At 39.2% G+C, this 18724-nt stretch overlaps 1 protein-coding gene across 21 annotated transcripts in view; it reads right to left on the bottom strand.

Annotated features, from left to right (window-relative positions):
• Nucleotides 1-18724, bottom strand: part of ATP11C (ATPase phospholipid transporting 11C (ATP11C blood group)) — a 212635-nt gene that overhangs the window by 108377 nt on the left and 85534 nt on the right. For 13 of the 21 annotated variants that reach the window (XR_013531488.1, XR_013531489.1, XR_013531486.1 and 10 more), the window contains exon 1: nt 1279-1366. The exons of the other annotated variants lie outside the window; for them this stretch is intronic. Coding sequence is in view for 10 of the 13 variants with exons in the window: in XM_035289149.3 (XP_035145040.1) it covers nt 1279-1314 (36 nt within the window). In the remaining 3 variants the exon portion in view is untranslated. Of the gene's footprint in view, nt 1-1278; nt 1367-18724 lie in introns of those variants that run through there. 21 annotated transcript variants of the gene reach the window in all.

The following is an 18724-nucleotide window of genomic DNA, read 5'->3' on the forward strand; positions in this document are numbered from 1 at the left end:
TCAAAACTCAAAGAGCATCTCATCAAAATTTCAGATGTCTATTAAAATGCTCCCAGAAGTCAGCATTTCCATACTAGGGCTGAAGGGGTGGGAGTACAGGGAGATCATTACAGTTCCAGGGAACATTTTCAGTGTATTGAGCTTCTTGGTTAAAATAATTACAATGTATTCAGTGGCCAAATTGCTGAGGTTCCCAAGCCCACTCCATTATAACAAGCAAAGCTGAATAAACTTGATGTGTAATTTACAATCACAACTCTAAAATGATCCTTAAAATTGCACGTTTCAGATTTTGCTTTTACTGCAACTTCTATAAGTGATTAAGCCAAAGGAAGTGAAGCAAGACCAATAGGGCATTTTGTGTTGTTCTGCCTTTAAAGTTTAATTACGGTCATATTAACGGAAATTCTCAAACACCTGACCAAAGGACAACTGAATACACAAAGTTCATCCCTAGACATAAATTTCTCTAATTAGGCATTGCCCAATGGCAGCATATTTAATTGAATAAAACCTGTTATAGGAAATGGATATTAAGCCTCACATAAACACCTAAATCAGCAAGCACAAGGCTTAAGAAAAAGCACTGATCATGAGGATTTGGTTAAGAACAATGCCCTGTTTGGAAGCTCAGAGTGGACCTTTGATTATCTCAAACTGATCCACTGAGCAGTTTAATTTCAACAGTGACAATCAATTCTAAGTGTTCCCAATCTGATCCCCTTCCTCCACCATGCCCTTACTCCAAGAACTTCAGGGCTACAGAAATTGTGGCTCTAAAGACTAAAATGCAGCTTCATTACAGGATGGCTAGTAGAAAGTTGATGGATCGAAAATACTGTAAACATTTTGTGATCAAGGTTCTAACAGGAGTTTTATCTTTTAATGACTCGGGTTCTTCCATTTATAGGAAGGAACCAGAGACTCAACTTTCCTTATTAATAGAATCTTTCCTAACCCAAAGCCTGACAATATGCACAAAAAATTAACTAGCAAGTACACAAAGCCTCAGAAGTTCCCTTTCACTTTCACCCTACCCATCTTTACACACAGCCTTTCATTCTAAACACTCAACAAAATTAATTTAAAACTCTAAATAAAGAGATTTTTAACTCTAAAGATAGGAGCGGTGAGGCTGACAATCCAGTTAACCATTTACAATTACCCTCAGGAAATAGATAAAAATATACATGCAAATAAAAAGCAGGAATAAGCAGGCCCCAGGCCTCAAAGCCCAACCTAGCTGAAAAAGATGAGAATAAAATACGGATTACAAACCTCAGAGGCTGGTGGGAGAGATGGGACCATCTGCATACTGACATGCAGAAATTTGCGAACACAATGGCAGCTAAATCTCAGAGAGAATGCTGCAGATTATCAAGCAACTTGTACCAACCCCTGTGATCCTTGTAAAGTTTCCCAGAACTTGGGAAGTGAGCCAACTGTGGCTTGCCTAGTTCCTGTACTTCCATGGGAGGCAGCAAAGAAAGCCATCAGGGGACAGTCCATTCCTTAAGAGTTCAAAACAGTACTCTAGAGGCCTTGGCCCCATTATTTCATCATTTTTTTGTTACTCTTCTACAAAGACCTGCCTTGCCTTGGTAACTTTTGTATTTTAAGGTGTTATTATTTTAAAATATCAGTATCTTACACCACACAACAATTTCTCCTTATCTTGGGAAGTTCTTTTCTAATCCCTGCCTACAATAAATGGACCACAATAAAAAGTGAGGCTAAACAATAAGCTTCTGAGGAAAGTTGAATTGAACTTTTGGTTGTAGTTTAACATAATCTAAGTATTTGCTATGATACAGAGTTTCCCCACCTCAAGAGAGTGACTGTAATATTGTAAATTCAAGCTTCAAAAATATATACAAGGCCTAAGCAGACAGTTTATGTGGAAAGGTCCCTCAGAGATGGAAGATTTTTCTCACTATTTAGATATCTCATAGGTAAGAAAGTTTTATCTCAGCAGCCAACAGTAATATCTAACAATTGCAAGGAAAAAAGCTGCTATTAGGGAGAAAAATGCGTTTACCAATTATCATTACCTAGAAGAGATAAATTCTCATCCAAAAATTACTTTCTATATCAGCAGAGAAGAATTTCTATTACAGTATAAGAGGAGACAAGAAACTGGCTGGAGCAAAAGAAAAAATACTGTAAAAGGGGTGTCTGATGACCTGAACAGGGTTTTATTTCCCGTTTCAGTGATAGTGTAATTACTATAAAAGTAGTAAGTTTCCTAGAAAGGTCTGCCAGTTCAAATATAAGTTGGAGTGTGTTCAGCAAAACCAATGAATGCATTTTTGCAAGTAAACTGTTAAATACCATACACGCAAACTGGCTTAAAAACTGCCCAAGCTGTAAATGTAATTAATTTAAATAGCACATCCAGGCTGTAACTTTTCTTAACATCCTCAACAAAAGAAGTAGGTAGAATGCAAGTTTCCACTGTGGAGCATGGCTCAGCTGAATAAATGAAAACAGTAAGGGATTTCAGGGTGGCGGGGAGGTGGGGGCATTCTTCCTGGATCTGGCACAGTGGCTTGGCCCTGTAATCCCAATGCTTTGCTTGAGGCCCAGAGTTCTAGACCAGCCTGGGCAAATGAGTGAGACTCCGGTCTCTACAAAAAAAAAAAAAATTTAAAATTAACGGGGCATGCTGGGACACACCTGTTGTCCTGGATGCTTGGGAAGCTGAGCCAGGAGGACCACTTGAGCCCAGAAGTTCAAGGTTATAGTCAACTATGATCCCCACTGCACTCCAGCATGGGCAACAGAGTGAAACCGCATCTCTTTTTTTTAAAAAAAACAAAAAACAAAAAACATTCTTCTTATAGGGCAGGCTTTGAGGATAAAATCTGGAGAGGACAGGGAAACAAGAAAGATATGAGAAATATTATTTATGTCTTTTTTTTTCTTCCAAATGAGACCTGGAGAAAATGGCTTAGTTAAGCCTCATTTCCTTATCTATAAAATAAGGTCACATAACCTAACAGACTGCTTATAGCAAGATTAACAGAAACATCACTTTAAATGGCTGTAAACTACATATTCACAGGAACAAAGAATGAGGTATGTAGATGTTAACAAACTATGAGAATATTAAAACTAGCAACTGGGACAGCATGGAACTAGGCACTGTCCTAAACGTAACCCACATGTGAATGTTTTATTTAAAGCAAGAAAGTTTCTGGCTCTACAGAAGAGGCACAGGCAATTTTGGTGCTACCCCTGCCTAAAGGGGCAGGATAAGTTATGGTCCACTAGCAGAGAGCACTTGGTTTTGAAACCACTAATCTTCAGTGTTCATGAAGGACTAGAGTTGGCAAGGGAGGCTGACAAGCGGCATGTCTGATGACAACTGAGGGCCACTCGAGGAGTCCACAGAGGCGAGGCTGCTGTCCATAACATATACTATTAGTCTTTTGGAACTGTTGATCTGACACCCTGACAGTAAAAATAGGAATTCATTTCTCCCTTTGTGGCAGAGCACACAGGCACTTGGGAAATGTACTGGAATTATTGACACTGTCTCTGTATCATCTCTTCCCTCTTCCCAAAGCTTTGGATTTGAAGCTTCTTTGCAATATAAAGATTGGATGTTGCTATAAATATAATGGATGATCTGACTGTAATTATTCCTAAAACATGCTTAAAAGAGACTATATAAATTAGCAAGATGTTTGAAGTGTAATGTGTAACTTGTATCTTGAAGCATAAAAAGACGAGCATGACAAATATTCAGTAATGCCTTACGTATAAATAAAAATTGTTTAGATTGTTAAATTTTAATGTGCCTTTGAGTATTGCCAACTAGGAATGCCACAGTAAGATAACTGGCAAGAATATCAGGATACCATACTCAATGTTCCCCAAACTGAGTTACAAGAAACAAGTTAATAATGAGATTCCTTAGAGAAAGGAGAAGCCCACTCTTGTAACCCCTCCTCCTGGCTATTCACAATGCATACTCATGTAGTAAAAGCTCCATAAAGTCTTAAAGAAACCTCTTTAACTTTGTGTAAGTCAGCATTTCCCAAAATTTTTTGACCACAGAACTCTTTTTTTCCCCACAAGGAAACTCCAGTGACATCACATTCTGTACAACATGTTTTGGGCAGTGCTACTGTAATATATCTCTTATCTCAGCAAACATGTCTGCATATCTGGGCTACATCTATGCAAGAGTCTGCTGGTTGGAAAAATACATCGTATTCACAATCAACTATACTGGCAAGGTACTCAACGGTATGAGGTGAAATCGTTGTATCTGTGACAATTTCTAACCATGTATACCAAAAATGGGTAAGTAAAATTAAGTATTCGGTTATGATCCTAGGTGGGTGTTTTCGCTTCTAAAGCTTAATTAAGAGAAGTAAGAAACCAGGAGATGGAGGTCCTAATCACCTTCTATCACCAATTAGTCTGTATGTGTCTTGGGGAAGTCCTGGCATTTGTTTCTTCATATATAACTTGAAGAGGACTTGACTAATAATCTGATCTAAAATGATGCAGAGGAAAGTGGGGCCAGAATTTCTTTATGATGGAGTTTCGCTCTTATCACCCAGGCTGGAGTGCAATGGTGCAATCTTGGCTCACTGCAACCTCCGCCTGCTGGGTTCAAGCACTTCTCCTGCCTCAGCCTCCTGAGTAGCTGGGATTACAGGTGCCTGCAACCATGCCCAACTAATTTTTTGTATTTTTAATAGAGACGGGATTTCACCATGTTGGTCAGGCTGGTCTTGAACTCCTGACCTCAGGTGATCCTCCCGCCTCGGCCTCCCAAAGTGCTGGGATTACAGGTATGAGCCATAGCACCCAGCTATTGGAGCCAGATTTTCTAGCAATAAAACTTGAAATGTGGTCAGCCAAGTGCAGTGCCTCACGCCTGTAATCCCAGCACTTTGGGAAGCTGATGCGAGCGGATCACTTGAGGTCAGGAGTTCAAGAGCAGCCTGGCCAACATGGCAAAACTCCGTCTCTACCAAAAACACAAAAAGTGGCTGGGCATGGTGGCCCACACCTGTAATTTCAGCTTTTCAGGAGGCTGAGGCAGGAGAATCACTTGAATCTGGCAGGTGGAGGTTGCAGTGAGCCAAGATCACACCACTGCATTCCAGCCTGGGTTACAGAGGAAGACTCCTTCCCCCGCCAGACACACAAAAAAACTTGAAATGTGGCTTTGGATGTTGTATCATTTGCCCCGTTTCAGCCTAGCCCCCTAAAACAAAACAAAACATTCAAGGATGAGGAAGATACCACTCCCTGTTTCAGGATAAAGAATAATTTACAGACTAATACACACGAGAAGACAATATATGTGGAATAAAAATTTGCGGGCTTAGGCCAGGCATGGTGACGCAAGCCTGTAATCCTAGCACTTTAAGAGGCTGAGATGGACAGATCACCTAAGGTCAGGAGTTCAAGACCTGACTGGCCAACATGGCAAAACCCCATCTCTACTAAAAATACAAAACTTAGTCAGGACTGAGGAAGGGTGCCTGTAATCCCAGCTACTCGGGAGGCTGAGGCAAGACAATCGCTTGAACCCGGGAGGCGGGGGTTGCAGTGAGCTGAGATTGTGCCACTACACTCCAGCCTGGGTGACAGAACGAGACTGTCTCAAAAAAAAAAAAAAATTGCAGGCTTCAAAGCAGAAAAGGAGGAAGAAATAAATGAAACATCATGAAAAGTCACAAAGACCTGGGAAAGGGTCATGTGATAATGCCTTTTAAAAAATGTTTAAGTACAAACTGACTAGATAAAACTCCTTCAGTGTACTAATTTTGGTACACTAGAGGGTACACTGGTTCTTTCAGATTTTTAATATGCCCACTTAAAACACAACAGTAGCAATTTATTTAATGGTAATCTTTAAATGTGAAAAAATGAATGCCTTTTCAAATGGGCCTGTCACCCTAGGGAAACGGTTTACTCCTCTGATAAAACAGAATGAAATCCATGTCCCAGCAACTAAGGTACAATCACAAGTAAAATCACATTAGAATTAACTACCATAAGGGCAATTTTTAACATTAATAAACCTCTTAGAATACAAATCTTACCTGTACAGGATTTCAGCTATAAGATGACAACACACACACACACACACACAGAGAGAGAGAAAAAAACCATTTGAAATAATGTTATTAGGGTGGATACACTCAAAATGCATGACTTCACAAAAACAAACACCACTCACACTAAAGGCCAAACCACCCTGAAAACCAAACAATTTTCCACAAAACAAATGTTTTTTACCAAATAGGAAAAACAGTAGTTAGAAGTCCTATTCAAGTATGATTGAAAATAGCAATGGGGTATTTCTAAAGCACACATAGGGGGTATCTAGAACAATTATAAGAATTTACAGCCAACATTAAAAAATGCCTAGGAAGCTTTAAACAGAAAAAATGCTTTCAGCTAAATCATCAAACAACACAGTGGTTTGTAGGTTTCTTCATTAAGAAACCTTTGCTCAGTGGAATGCAAGCAGCTTAGTCATGACTAGTACTCAATAATTAAATGTTCATAAAGACTGAAATCTCCTGATTGCAATGCATTTAACTCCACTTTGCATTATTATATAAAGCATATGTGTATGCAACATGTTAATACATTTCTAAGTCTATTCTTGCTTTCTCTACTTTATAAACTCAGATATGATGTGAAACATTCTAAATGCTGCCAAATAGTTACAACTTAAGGGTAGAAAAATGGCAGAAATCAATGAAATACAGGCAGTCCTCAAAGAATGGAAATTAAAGTGCATTTGCATTTGTTAGTATTATTAATGAGGACAAATTAATGGTGGACTGATAGTCTGATTACTTCAGATGGACAGGAATCTAAATGATCTTATATATAGTCAGTGTACTTGAGTATTCTATGATGTTCTGCTGACATCTCAGCTTGGTTCCCAGTCATTTACTGCAAGCAAATACAACTACTCCCTGCATGCTGAGCACAGCTAAACTAAAACAAAACAAAACAAAAAGGGAAAGGAAAAGGATAGAGGCTGGGCGCAGTGGCTCACACGTATAATTCCAGCACTTTGGGAGGCTGAGGCGAGTGGATCACGAGGTCAAGAGTTGAAGAACAGCCTGGCCAAGATGGTGAAACCCCATCTCTACTTAAAATACTAAAATTAGCCCCGCATGGTGGCAGGTGCCTGGAATCTCAGCTACTCAGGAGGCTGGGGCAGAGAACTGCTTGAACCCAGGAGGCGGAGGTTGTAGTGAGTGGAGACCATGCCACTGCACTCTAGCCTGGATGTCAGAGCAAGAATCCACCTCAAAAAAAAAAAAGGGTAGAAAACACAAATGTGTCAAACCAACAGAAAATTGCCTATGATGAGAACATTCTGCTATAAGACTCATAATTCTCAGTGCAACTCTCAAAAGACTCGTGCAATAGAAGAGTTGTTAAATGCTTTAACCAACACATATGTTCAGAAGAAGAAACTTCTTTGGATGTGAGATTAGTCCTTTAGACCTCTTCTTCAATCCTAAAAATAGTATATAGGAGAAAAAATGCGGTTCTCCTAATAGTTGCAGGTCTATCTCAGAAAGCGATGTAACAGAATGCTGCTGGACTCAAATTTTATGAATTTAGAATCCAATTCTGTTCAATGTACCTTTGAGTTTCACTTCAATTTTCATACTGTGAAATAACAATGTGATAAAGTACCAAGGAATAAAATATTCCCTGCAAATAAGGGGAAGTTCACTCATGCATTGCAGAAGGCATGAATGAACAGCCTTCTAGGCTAGTTAGAATTAAAGAAACAACAACAACAATAAAAACAGAAAATAACAAGGGTTGGTAAGGATGTGGAGAAATTGGAACTCACATACATCACTGGTGGGAGAGTGAAATGATTCGGCTGCTATGAGAGAGAGTTTGGCAGTTCATTAAAAAGTTAAACATAGAATTATCATATGACCCAGCAATTCTACTCCTAAGTTTAGGTCCAAAAGAATTGAAAACAGGTATTCAAACAAAAACTTGTGCGTGCATGTTTATAGTAGCACTATTCAAAAGGTGGAAACAGCTGGGCACAGTGGCTCATGCCTGTAATCCCAGTACTTTGGGACGCCGAGGCAGGTGGATCACCTGAGGTCAAGAGTTGGAGATGAGTCTGGACAACATGGTGAAACCCAGCCTCTACTAAAAATACAAAAATTAGCCAGGCATGGTGGCAGATGCCTATAACCCCAGCTACTCAGGAGGCTGAGGCAGGAGAATCACTTGAACCCAGGAGGCGGAGATTGCAGTGAGCTGAGATCACACCACTGCACTCCAGCCAGGGCAACAGAGTGAGATTCCGTCTCAAAAAACAAAACAAAACAACGAAAAGGTGGAAATAACCCAAATGTCCATAATTGATGAATGGATAAACAAAATGTGGTATATCCATACAATGAAATATTATTCAGCCATTAAAAGGAATGAAGCATTGATATGTTCTACAATGTGAATGAATCTCAAAAACATCATACCAAGTGAAAGTAGCCAGACACAAAAGGTCACATATTGTATAATTCCATTATATAAAATATGCAGAATAGGTTAATCCATAAAAACAGAAAGCAGATTGGTAGTTACCAGGAGCTAGGGGAAGGGAAGAATGGAGAGTAACTCTTTAATAAGTATGGAGTTTCCTTTTTAGGAGATAAAAATGTTCTGGAACTAGGTACAAGTTGGTGGTTATAAAAAATATAAACGTACTAAATTCCAATAAATTGTTCACTTTACAACGGTTAGTTTTATGTTATGTGAATTTCCCATTAATAAAAAAGTAACTCCCTCACCTAATAGCGGGTCACAAGGTAAATCTGTTACCACAGTTGATGCATCCATTCAACCAATATTTATTGAGCTCCTACTCTGTGTAAGGCACTGGAGACATGGTGATGAATAAAAAACAGACACACTCCCTGCCTTCAAGGAGCTTAGAGTATAGGGAGAGGGGAGACCACACATTCATTAAATGCTCATACAAATCAGCTAAGTGCCAAGAATGATTGCTACACAGTACTCTGAGAGCTAACCTAGCCAGGACAACACAACAACCATGTACAACACAAACTTGATCATAATGCTCCTCCAGCCCCCACTTTCAGAGTTTCCCAATGATCTTAAAACTGAAAATTAAAATCCTCACTCTGACCTTCACTCTGTGAAGTCTTATCACAGTCTGGTCTCTTCCTCCTATTTGCCCAACTTCATTTGCCCTCCTCTTCTCTTTCTCTATTATAATCCACTGGCCTTTTTTCCATTCCAGGTAAGCCTCAGGCACCTTCTTGTCTCTGGGTATTCCACTGTTTCCCTCGGCATAGAATACGCCAACTTCTTTACCTACTGATAATAATCCTTCAGATCTCAACAACCATAACTTTATCATTAACCCTTCTCTGGTGACAATCAAAATGAAGAGAGACCATAACTCGTTCTCCAAAATCTGTGTCTGCTACAGGGTATTTACAATGAGCAGAGCAAAGCAAAGCATAAGGAAAATCTCAATTCAGTTTCTCAAAAAGCTGTGAAGCCAAGTCTCCGCAAAGTCTCCCCCAAAAGTCTCCTGAAGCATCCCTATCAAAATTTACTAAAAGAAATCCTGTGAGAAGTCCTTGACTCTGCAGAAAGTGCTTTAAGAAAAACAACCTTCTGATTAGTTTCAGTAAAAACAAGGCAGTGATTATGATAAAAACCTTTGTATAGTCTACTATGACACTTTAGTTCATTAAACATAATTTAATGTGACTGGTTATTGTGATGCCTTGTTAACTGATTTAAACATATTTCAGACAATTTTCTCTTGAACAGTATTCAGATTCATCATTTCCAGCTGATTAAACAGTTGATTAAAATGATGGTTATAGTTATTTCTATTTTTATAAAAAGTCAGGCATTAGGCCAGAGATATAATCCCCAATGTAATATTGTTTCTGTGAAGAAATCAGATTCAACTTATATTATTTTGACTTACAGAAAACTTTCTGTGAATATAACCTGCCATAAAATACAAGGACAACTTTAAAAGGTTTTCAGGAGGGCCTATCAACCCGGCACTAGTGTGCACCATGTGAACAGAGGCTGGGCACAAGGCAAACACATTCAAATCAGCCAGCCATGAATTGTTCTCTAAGTTTACCTCACTTAATAATCACAAACTGGGGCAGGGTATTTTTCACAGCATTGATTTCTCTGCAAGCAGAGCAAGGAGAAATATCACTAACCTACATAAAGTCCAGTACAAAAAATGACTCTGAAGGGTGGGAGAAGGGTGAGGGATAAAACTACAAATTGGGTTCAGTGTATACTGCTTGGGTGATGGGTGCACCAAAATGCCACAAATCACCACTAAAGAACTTACTCATGTAACCAAATATGACTTGTTCCCCCAAAACATATGAAAATTAAAAAAAAAATTTCAAGAAAGACTGTGCCAAAGCTGTCAAAGAACACTGATGTGATAGAACATTATCTTTGTGCTTTTTAGAACCTGAAAATTACATTTTAAAGACTAACATCTCAATAATTAACAGATATTATTTATTTATACAGATATTTGACATAACAATTAGTAATGAAGCCCACACAAAGGGTTTACTAATAAATGAGTAAGCAATAGCATGTAATCAATGACACTATTTTTTGGGTCATGGTCTCCACAACACTATTGGGCAATCAACTCCAAATCGAGATACTCTACTACAAGTGGACAACGAGACTTATTTGTTTCAGTAGTTTTCATCCACACACCTGAATTTTTATAAATACAAAATACTAGTTAATGAACTGTGTCTAAGCCTTAATAAGATCAAAGAATTGTTTCTACAAAGGGTGAGGTGGAGGAGAGAAGGAGAACTGCAGGTTGAAATGATTGTTGGTACACTGAGTTGGAGAAGAAAGCTATTTGTTCAAATGAAACTCCAAATGAGAATATTAAAATTCAACATTCAAGAGCTGCAGAGCTGTAAAGAAAACTCTCCTTTTATTGATATTCAAAAGACAAGAGAATTTTCTCCTATCAGCTTTTGCCATCCCTATGCTGAGAATACAGTGAATCTTGGGTAGAAAAACAACTAGAACACCTAAGTGATACATTTCAATCACAAAAAATTGCCACTTACCAAATTTTCTGGTACCATGTGATAGAAAAGGCAATAAAAAATAAAGTTTTAAAAACATTATATATACATACACATATATACACACTCCATCTTGCTCTGGAGCTCATAAACAATGGAATCTAGTAAGGTGATTTTTTTTAAGTGATTTCCCTAAGGAAAATTATAATTTCTTCCTCATTCCCCTCCTGGAACTAGGACCTTAGCAGATTATAACTCAAAGACAGGCCCATGGCTATCTAGGGCTCCACTTATCTTGCCTGCGTTGCCCTCCCCAGAGTGCATGAGCAGGTTTTAAATTCCATACATGCCCTCCAAGGGTGCCAATCTTCCTCCTGCCACGCTCCATATAGTAACTCTCCCTTCTTCTTCCACTCTTTCACATTTTGCCATTGTGAAAGTCATCAGCTGGCAAGTAGGAGTAGGCTGAGGCAAAGCCAAATCACTTCTCTCCTTTTGCTTGCATTCTACCTCTCACTGACCTCTGAGCTAGGGCTGTACCAGTTCCTGCAATAGGCAAGTTTACAATCTCATGGAGTTCACAGGAAAGGACCTAAGTAGGACACAAGTAGGACATAAGTAAAGGAAGTATGTAAATACATTTGCAGCACACTGCTAAGTAAATACAGAAGAAAAGAAAGGAGAAACAGTTGCTGAAATGTAAAGACTGACTGGGGCTGGGTATAGTTTGTCTTAAATTTCCATAAGATTAATGTGTCTGAGCCTTGGGTAATTTTGACCTCTTGTGATCTGGAACACGATTAAATTAGTCTGAAAACCTGTTGTATATTTCACATGTACCAGGCTCCAAAGCTAGAGTTTGCCTACAATGACAAGAGGATTTTATTTTCAGTCGTATACTATCCTTGGTTTCAGAGCTACTCTAACAAACTTTAATTTCCCTTGCCATTCTAAGTACATTTTCCAACAGTAGTCTCCAGCAACAATGCTCTGCTGTCACCAAATTCATCTCCCACCTCATTTTCTAGCCAAATATCTCAGTTTATTCCCAACTGCTATTCTCTTGGACTGGATCTGTCTGCATGACTCCCCTTGAAAGTAAACTGAAAGTTCAACTAATGCCAAATTCAGCAGCTTAATTAAGAGTCCCTGTAACATACGGAAGGCTGAAGATACATAAAATTGGCAAACCCTTATAAATTGGCTTCCCCTCAAGGTGATCAGCCAGTGATTCCTGAAGCTGCGTCTTACTCTCTTAGGATAAAACAAGGCTGCTTCTGCTGCAGTAAGGATAAGTAACACCTAAGTATCTGTTATGCACAGATGAAGTATTCTATAGATGGACAGATGAAAAGACAGATGGATGGAAGAACTACAAATAGACATGGCTCACTCATTTGATACACAGGCCTAGCCCCAAAATCAGATTATCATTTTGAGTCATTTGAAGTCACCAAAGGTCATCAAGCTATGTATGACTGGAGATGAAAATATTGCATGATCAAGGCTGGAGTCTCAATGTTTAGCTGTCTCATGAATATCTTCTAATGGGTATATTTTTGATGTTCAAAAATCAGAGGTACTCTGATACTTGCTATTTTAATGACCTTTTTCACAGAGCATGGCAATTACCAGGTTATTTCAAAGAGGCTATACAAGGGACGATGAAGAATAGAAAAGCATACTGGCTATATATATGAGTTCTGGAGCCAGATATCTGGGTTCAAAAATCTTGGTTCTGCTACTTATTATGTGACCTGGAGCAAGTTCCTTAAGCATGTGATGTCTCAATTTTCCCACTTGTCTAAATGGGGTGATTATATTCATGACAACTTATAAAGCAAGCAAGAAACAGTGCCTTCATATCATAAACACTAAAAAAATGTTAGTTGTTTTATATGGCACAATGGAATAGTAAATTCCTTTGCTGCCAATAACTAGTTGCTTCTGACACAAAAAAAAAAACCCTGATGTCCATGGAAAAAAATCCAATTCTAATACAAATAGGTGAAATATATCTGCAGGGTTATTACACTTAAAATTCAGTGGGCATGAATGAAATTAACATGAACTTTTTTAACTAAAATAAAGAGATTCAGTCTTTGAGAAATCAAAACAGAGAGAAAGCTTATAACATCAAAATGACCATGAATAGTTTTGTAAATGAACTATGCCACACTAACCAGATATCATTTCTTTAATTAGCACATGAACAAAAAAATAGAATAGTACATTGTGACTTCATTCAAGATTTCAATGAAACATCCAAAATGTTTGGAAAAAGGAAAGAAAAATCAGCTTCAAAAGGTTCTGCAAAGGTTATGATAAATGACTCAGTTTAGGGTTGAATGCGAGGCATAGCAGAGTGTGGAGGGCTCTGGGTAAGCACTAGACTGGAAGCAGAAATAAACAGCATGTGTAATCAAATTCACCCAACTGTGTCATACCACGTGGTTCTGCAATACCTGTAATGCAGGAAAGGCCTGGTGCTGAGTAAGAAGAAAGCACATAGGCAAGCAAGCAGTAGGAAGAAACCTTCAATACTGCCCTGGTAGCACCCTAACTAAAGAGAAGGTGGTCAGACCAGCGAACAGCTTTGAACAAAAAGGGGCCACAGATTTAGAACTTAAAATAGATGGCCTCAGACATTCATCCTCTCCTACCATTCTTTCCAAATCAAATAAATAACCTATGTGTGTAGAGGCCTGTGTTATTTGTTATTTGTAAGATCCCCTATCCCAAAGGCCCATCCCATTTTATTGAAACAAATATTTAAAGAACATGGAATGAGCTAGACACAGTGATAAGTATATTTCCCACGCTAAATTTGGAAGCTTATCTTACCAGAAAGCCAACTTTATCTCAGTTCCCCCTCTTTGAGTCTGTTTTCCCATTCATAAAATGTGGGAGTTGAATAAGAAGGTTCTTGTGCTTATCTAATATTCTACAGATTTACCAGAAATTTATCAAGTTAGCACCCTGAAGAAGGAATGTTCAGAATGAGAAAATGAGCATAAGCAGGTATTTACTTAAAAGAATGACAGACAGATGATTAAGTGGTTAAGGAGTTGTAAGCAACATTAGGTTCTGGTGGACACACTTATCTGCCTCTCAGTTTCTCTACTTCACCTCACCTCCCCAGGGACTGGACCCAACATTTCCTCCTATCACTGATAAGCCTCAGGCCCAAGGGATCCTCTCTCTTTCCTTAGGGGGCTCACAGACTTCAGTAAGCTCAAAACAAGCTTCCTGCTAGTGCCCTAGCACTACCTTGCCTTGCTAGAATGCCAGCTCCCTAAGCAGCAGTGGCTCTGTGTTTGATTTAGTGACCAGAGGGCAATGTGGAACAGAAATAAATTAGGAACCCCTCCAGGGATTTGTTTAAAAAAACTAGAGAAACCACCTTAAATGTTTCTGTTTTTTCATTAATGCATTTATTAACAATAAATATTTAAAGAAACTCATTTTTAATATCAGGAGAAGTCAGGGATTTCTGAGAATAGTAAAAGTGAATACATGTAGGGAGTGAAGCAGTGAGAAAAGTCTGAATATATAGTTTAATGATTCCAATGAGTGAAGAAAATGAAGACCTTGATGTGCTTCATACTAAGTATAAACTACATTAATTAGAGCTTTTAAACATTGAACAATCAAGTTTACATCAATCAAGTTTATACATAAATTACTCTTAAAGCCAACAACACTTTAATTTTTACTGTATTCATCTTTATCAACTATTGTCTTTATTCATAATTCCCTCTATTTAAGGCCCAAAGCTTTCCCAAACAACTGTTCTTGGCAAAAGAACTCTCGCTAATTTTCTGCAATTCTCACTATCTATCATTCTTACAACTAAAACCTTTAAAAGAAATCTTTGGAATCACTATTAAAACATCCTTATGCTTGCCAAATACTGTCCCATTCTTTTTCAATATGTTTGAATAGATTTGTTTTGGGAATAATTACGTTTAAGAAGCTGCCAAAGTGAGAGGGAAGCTGTACACCACAATAGAGAACGTTCAGATTGTTGTGTGGGGATCTCTGTTTCACTCTGGTCATCCAAAAATAAGTTTGACTTACACATTCATATTTAAAAGAAAAGTTTGTAATAAAGGGCCATATATTGCCTGACCTTGAGAAATAGTGCCTCTTGCATGAATCCAGGTAACCTCTGGCTGTTAACCAGTATGTTATATAACAAACTGGAATAAGCTTTGCTAAGGGGTTTCAATTTTATTAATGTCCAGTTGTTTCTAATCTGAACACGAGATTTCCTTCCTAAATAATTTTCACCCAAAAGAATTCTTAAACAGCTGAATTTTAAGACTTTGTGATATCAGTGGCTATAAATCTAAGTGATGATCACCTCTGGACTTAGTTTAGAGAACTGGAGCATATCTGATAACCAGGAATAAAAAGCTAAGCAAAAGCTGGCTTTGTAAATGTTAAAGTAAGGTTAGGTTAGCAATTGTCTACAGCATAAGTATGCAATCTGCTGGGTAACTCGGTTAGGTTTACAAAAGTAAAGGTTTACTTTGCTTTTGCTGTTCTTTTTTCTTTTTAAAAATAAATTGGTAGATTAATAAAAACCCAACCCACCCAGTTGCTATAGGGAAAGCAGGATTTGGGCTCTAATGGTGACCATAAAATACTGTGAAGAAATGCTTTCATTCACTCCTAGGAATACATTTAAAATTTAAAAGAAACATAAACACAGTTGATAAGGATTTTGGCTACATTTCTAAAATAGTATGTTCATTGTTATAGTTTGTATTTTGCATGAAACAGATTGATATTAGTTAGAATAAACGTTAAGATTTGGGGTAGGAAGCCTACAACCTAGAACTCTAATCAGGTTCAGACCCAGACAGTATCTGCAAAGGGAAACAGTTGGTGGAAGCAACTGACAGGTGACTCCTGTGGCACTCTGCACTGCTAACATGGCATTTACTGAAAATGTCTGTACGGGAAGGGGAAGGAGAAGGGGAAGGAAAGATAGACAGATGTGGGACCCAAAGGCCAATTATATCTACCCACGACTCTCATCCAATTGCCCAACTTCATCCACTTACTGCTCTGGGCTTCCTTCTTCCACCCCACACATATGACCTAATTATTCCCTTTCCGTCTCTCTTCCCCAATCCATTGATTAAACTAAGTCCTGGGCCGGGCTCAGCAGCTCACGCCTGTAATCCCAACACTTTGGGAGGCCCAGACTGGTGGATCACTTGAGCTCAGGAGTTCGAGACAAGCCTGGGAAACATGGTAAAACTCTGTCTCTACAAATACAAAACATTTAATTGGGTATGGTGGGTAGTGTGCGCACCTGTAGTCCAAGACACTCAGGAGGATTGAGGCAGGAGGATCAGTTGATCCTGGGAGGCAGAGATTTCAGTGAGTCAAGATTGTGCCACTGTACTCCAGCCTGGGCAACAGAATGAGACCCTTTCTCATAAACAAACAAACAAGCTAGCTATGTCCTGTATGGCTGGGTGCAGTGGCTCACACCTGTAATCCCAGCTCTTTGGGAGGCTGAGGTGGGAAGATTGCTTGAGCCCAGAAGTTCAAGACCAGATAGGCAATATACTGAGACCTCGCCTCTACAAAAAAAAATATCAAAAAATTAGCTAGATATGTTGGTTCATGCCTGTACTCCCAGTTATTCCAGAGGCTGAGTAGGGGGATGATCATTTGAGCACAGGAGGTTGAGGTTGCAGTGAGTCATGATTGTGTCACTGTACTCTAGGTTGGAAAACAGAGCAAGACCCTGTCTCAAAAACAACAACAACAACAACAAAATACTATGTCCTATAGAACCTGCCATCCTTATTAATCAAACTCTCTACATCCTTAACATCAGAAACTCTACCTTACAACCACCCACATTCCTGGAAACCTGGCTCTCCTCTTAAAATTCTTCCCTCTGTGAATCTCATATCTACATAACTCAGAGGGCAAGAGGCAAGCTTCCTCTTGCCTCCCTTGCTTATAGAGTCCATTAACCCATACTCATGGCATCATTCCATTAGTTTGAAATCATCTGGAGATGCCAGTTTTTACCCATCCTCATCATGGTCATCTATCCATCTCCTTGGACATCTGCTTTCGCTCATTTGGGTCACTAGTGGACTTTCCATCTCATTTCCTGTCATCATCTGATGAAATCTGAACACACCATCTCATAGTTCTCAGACTTCTTATCTGTAGTGACCTTTATCATCCCTTATAATCACCACCAAACACCAATCTCTGGTCAGTTATTGCCCACTGGCTGAAGACTTTGAAATCTAGCTTTCAAACTTGTTCTCTGTGCCATCACCTGCCATGATACTTAAAAATTCCATAATCCACATGCAACACCCACCCCGATCCAGAAACCTAGACTGCTGAGTCCCAAAACTCCTTTGCTTTAAGGATCTTCACCTCTCTTTTTTACCCACATCCTCTATAGTGAGAGAGTAGGATGTTAACATCTACTGCTTCATCCCTAACACATGATAACAGCCCTCTCATTTTTCAGCTCCTTAACTTCCACTACATAGCTCTTTAAGACCTCTACTCTGTTTTTTGGTTTTTTAAGAGACGGGAGTCTCACTATGTTGCCCAGGTTAAAGTGCAGTAGCTATTCACAGCCATAATCATAATGCACTGAAGCCTTCAACACCTGGGCTCAAGTGATCTTCCCACTTCAGCCTACCGAGGAGCTGGGCTGACAAGCATGCAACACCGCACCCAGCTAAAGACCACTACTCTTTTGACCCTGGCCTCATTTTCTCAAAGCCCTTACTAGTCCTTACCTGCACTTTCCCTGTGATGACTGAACACCATATTCACTTGTGAGACCTATTCTCTCACCAGCCCTCTCAATTCCTTCCCAACCTGACTTTTTGCCATAAATGACCTACCTACAAAGCCCTAAAGCCAGGACCAATCTCACAAACTGCTTTCTTCATTCCTGCATGTAGGAAGCTGAGAACAATTTTGGTAAAACCACAGATAAAAAATTAACGTCATTATAAATTCTTCAGTGCTACTCCACAAACCACTTGTCTTCCTTCCTCTGACTCTCCACTTACCCTAAATGCTCATTTCAAAGCTTTATGACTCTCTAGTCCCCTATCACAATCCTCTCCATATGGGCGATCTTGCCCCTACATCCCTTAGAAAATCAGAGTCCTCTAGGATGCATTCCCTCCCACTGCCCTGTGTGTACACATCGGCTCTTTCTGTGTGTACACATCAGTTTGAGAAAGAATCTCTTCTCCCATTCAAGACTCACAAAGAGCCTCTACCTGTTTTGATCTCTATCTTCCTATATTTTCAGACAAATAATTAACCTGTCTTTTCTATACTGTCAACCACTTCATCTCTACTTTCTATCTACCCATGGTTACTTGGTTCCCTTTTTTTGAGACTTAGTTTCGCTCTTGTTACCCAGGCTGGAGTGCAATGGCGCGATCTCGGCTCACCGCAACCTCCACCTCCTGGGTTCAGGCAATTCTCCTGCCTCAGCCTCCTGAGTAGCTGGGATTACAGGCATACGCCACCATGCCCAGCTAATTTTTTGTATTTTTAGTAGAGGCTGGGTTTCACCATGTTGACCAGGATGGTCTAGATCTTTT

The sequence above is a fragment of the Callithrix jacchus genome, chromosome X (genome assembly GCF_049354715.1).
Source record: "Callithrix jacchus isolate 240 chromosome X, calJac240_pri, whole genome shotgun sequence".
Taxonomy (NCBI): domain Eukaryota; kingdom Metazoa; phylum Chordata; class Mammalia; order Primates; family Cebidae; genus Callithrix; species Callithrix jacchus.